Here is a 3381-nt window from a genome sequence, read left to right on the forward strand (position 1 = left end):
TCGTCCCCCGTGGCCGCGGGCCCCCCCCACAGCACCCCTTCAGCATGGACGCTGATTGGCCAGGACGCCCTCCACGGGGTCCTCCAGGAGTGCCAAGTCTTTTTAGCCAAATTTACCTCTGGGAAGCGAGCTAGGTGGCAGAGGGGGCGTATCGTTCACCCCACGGCAAGTCGGGTAGTGCGTGCCTAGGGGTCCTCCCCCACAATTTCCGGCGTTCACCGATTTTTTCTGTATTTTTTTCTGACTTTCTTTGATTTTTTCTGATTTACCCCCTGTTTTTTTATTGATTTTTTTTATTATGTTTTCTATTTTAACACCCATTTTCTTTTAGTGAAGTTCTCTTCTAAAATGGATGCACCCCTACAATCCGCTCCCCGTCGACCATAGGACGTTGTCGTCCTTCCGCACCGCCAGGGTGTCACATGGTTAGACCACTTATGAATAGGGCATTGAGCGCGTGCACCTAGGGGGGGTCATTGTCACTCAGCCCCCCCCCTTTTCCAACTACTATGGTCCTAGAGCCTGCAGTCCACCGCCGCGCTCGTCCAGGAAACACGAAACAGACTGGATACGGCCGGGTGTGGGTGTGGACGGGGGCGGGCGGGACGGCGGCGCTGTCCCCGCTGTCCCCGCTCCGCTGTCCCCGTGCGGTCCCCTGTGCCAATGCGCGGCGAGCGTACGGGGCTGTGAACCCGTTCTGTCGAAATCGGTTTCAGACCATACGTTGCGGCGGCCGCCCATACCGCCGCGGGTCGTACATCACAAAAGTGAGCAGATAAGAACGAAAGATCTCGCTTTCGCCAAAGCCTGACCAGCCTGACGTTATCGAGTAAAGTGATCCATACTGAGATGGATAGCCATACTGGGACTTTCATACGTTCACCTTTCACTTTCCAATTCCTGAGGAGAACAAAACACTCAGAACGCAGGGATGTTAGATGCCATGGGTGGCAAGTTTATACATCTGAATAAAGTTTCCTGGAGAATTCACAAAATTCATTCATATTTGCTAAAACGGCAGCTTAAAACATTGCGAAAAATTGATCAAAACTTGACCAAAATGCTTTAAATTTTTCAGAAGTTTTTAAAGTTTAATTTGAAATGCTTGAAACTCTATAACTAACATTCTTGAAATTTAACAGAAATTTATGAAGGCAAAAATACACTAAATTTAACCCTCCACCTCCTCCGGGCTAAGTATTAGAACATAAAGTCTGTGCCCAATTATGAGAAACAAGGAGAAGGCGGTCGCCCGGCGGGGTGGCGTGGCGTGGCGCCGTCCCCAAACAAAAACCAAACTGTGTTTTGCCGGATGTGAATGTGATAATTGGCTCTAACTATTCCTAGTTTTATAGAATCTGTAAGAAAGTTGTGACTAGATCTAGTTGGGTGATGGGTTTGCATTCTCGAGTCATAAAGTTGTTCTATAAAGTGTGGCTTCGAAAAAATGTGTTTCCCCTAATCTTCAAAACCGACCCGATGTCACAGTCTTGGTTAGTGCACACATATAAGTTTCAGTCCCTGATAATGACTTAACTGTCGCAATTAAACTTGGTTAAAGTGGCAAAAGTGATACGTATCACGGAAAAAAAGAGCTCAAAAAGTGACACGCCAAAGTGTCTTAAAAGTGTAAAAAAAGTATACAAAAAGTATGAAAAAAGTTTGCCTTAAGTGCCACCGAAGTGTTGCGGTTCCAATCTGCTATATTTTAAGTATACCTAATGTATACTTTTTACAAAAGTATACCCGAAAGTATCATTTTGATATACTTATTTCCATGCGGGACCATAGATTCGTAGGCTCGCTCCAATCTGTTTGAACTTTAATGACACGTAACCAACATAACCTCTGTCAGACTGTCGCTCATCTCTTTGTTTTGGGACTGCAGACTGCGGTACGCCAGCTGTACACCTTTTCTTGTTTCTTGTTGTTAACTTTACTGGACACCCTTCCGCATGGAAGTAACTCACTGTTTGACGGAATGTCGACGATTAGCCTCTCATTTGGGATCTCACCGGGTTCGGGTTAGGTGCCCCGTATATACGCCCTCGGCCGGGCCATATCCGCGCGTCAACGCGACTTACGCCCCACATTTGGACAGCGTCACGTGTAATGCGAAGCGTTGAGAGTCGGGATAATCGGCATGTTTTTTCGTTGGTCAGTCGTTTGTTGGGCCGTTCCCCGTTACAATGAATGGGCGTGGGTGGGTTCACTGGGTAAGGTGCACCCCCCCGTGGTCAGAAACGCAGCCGCCAGGACTTCGTACGTGCAGGAGGCGAATGCTGGGCGTGGGCGACCGCTGAACTGTCCAAACAGAAACACGGTGTCGCACTTATTAGTTTGAAAACTAACTTTTATTCTGCTTTTCATGTCCTAAAGGTCCTACCGGAGCCGCACACCGCCGCCGCTCTGACCCTGCGGGCAGGTGGCCCGCCGCCGCCGCCCCCGGCCGCCCCCAGCGCAGTGGCGCCTCCTGGCGCAGCATCCCACGACGCCGCCGCCGCCGCCTCCGCCCCCCGCCTCTGCCGCCCCCGGACCAGCAGCAACGCCCCTCCAGTAGACGTCCGCTCGGCGCCTGGCTCACTTCGGCGCACCACCGTACCGCGCCGCCGCCGCGCCAGCGCCGCCCGCCGCGCCCTCACGCTCGTCGCGAAGTGCTACTCGACGACTCGGCCCCCGCCGGAGCGGCCCCCGCGAGCCCGCGAGGAGGCCGCCGTGCCCGTGTCTGTGTGTGCGCCGGTGTGTGTTGTTGTTAATCCCCGGCCACGCCAGCCATGCCGTGCTGCTGCTGCCGCTGTTGTTCTTGGGGCTGACTTTGCGACCTGACGAGAAGTTGTGTGTGTGCTGTCGTCCCTCCCCGCTGCTGCTGTGAGGCCACCCGGATTTTCGCCTCCCGCCCCATCCTCTCACCGCCCCCGCTCACCCTCCCCCCTGGGGCGGCGGCCGCCCCTCGCCGCCCACCCCCCGCAGCCCGCGCGGACAACAACAAACTTGGTGCGGACCATGTTGTGGTGCTGAGCAACGCCCGCTGCTGCTGCTGCAGAAGACATGATCCCGGGCGACGTGGTCGCCGTGGACGGCGCCGGCGGAGGAGGCGGAGGAGGCCCCGCGGCCGCCCGGTCCAGGCGGAGGTCGCCGCCGCTCCTGGATACCCTCGCCGTGCTCGTGCCCCTGCTCTTCATATCAGGTACGTCCCGGACACCACGTGCTGGCTGGCTGCGGCCCGCACGAGCTTAGCCCCGCCCGGGCCGGCCCGCCCGGCCAAGCAGGCCGCCATGAATAACGCATCAGACTCTTTCGTGTTCAATTAGCCATCCGGCTGGGCCCGGCGCGGCCGGCCCGCCCAGACGTGTGTAATATACCCAAAGCCCCTCAGCCCCC

At 55.2% G+C, this 3381-nt stretch overlaps 1 protein-coding gene across 1 annotated transcript in view; it reads left to right on the forward strand.

Annotated features, from left to right (window-relative positions):
• The first annotated feature begins 2546 nt into the window (after positions 1–2546).
• The window catches only part of LOC113204345 (uncharacterized), a 244822-nt gene continuing 243987 nt past the window's right edge, over positions 2547–3381 (forward strand). Inside the window, exon 1 of the mRNA XM_052268629.1 lies at positions 2547–3187. Coding sequence (XP_052124589.1) covers positions 3049–3187 — 139 coding nt within the window. The 5' untranslated portion in view covers positions 2547–3048. The remainder of the gene's footprint in view (positions 3188–3381) is intronic.

This window comes from Frankliniella occidentalis, unplaced genomic scaffold, assembly GCF_000697945.3.
Source record: "Frankliniella occidentalis isolate FOCC.00 unplaced genomic scaffold, Focc_3.1 Scaffold73, whole genome shotgun sequence".
Taxonomy (NCBI): domain Eukaryota; kingdom Metazoa; phylum Arthropoda; class Insecta; order Thysanoptera; family Thripidae; genus Frankliniella; species Frankliniella occidentalis.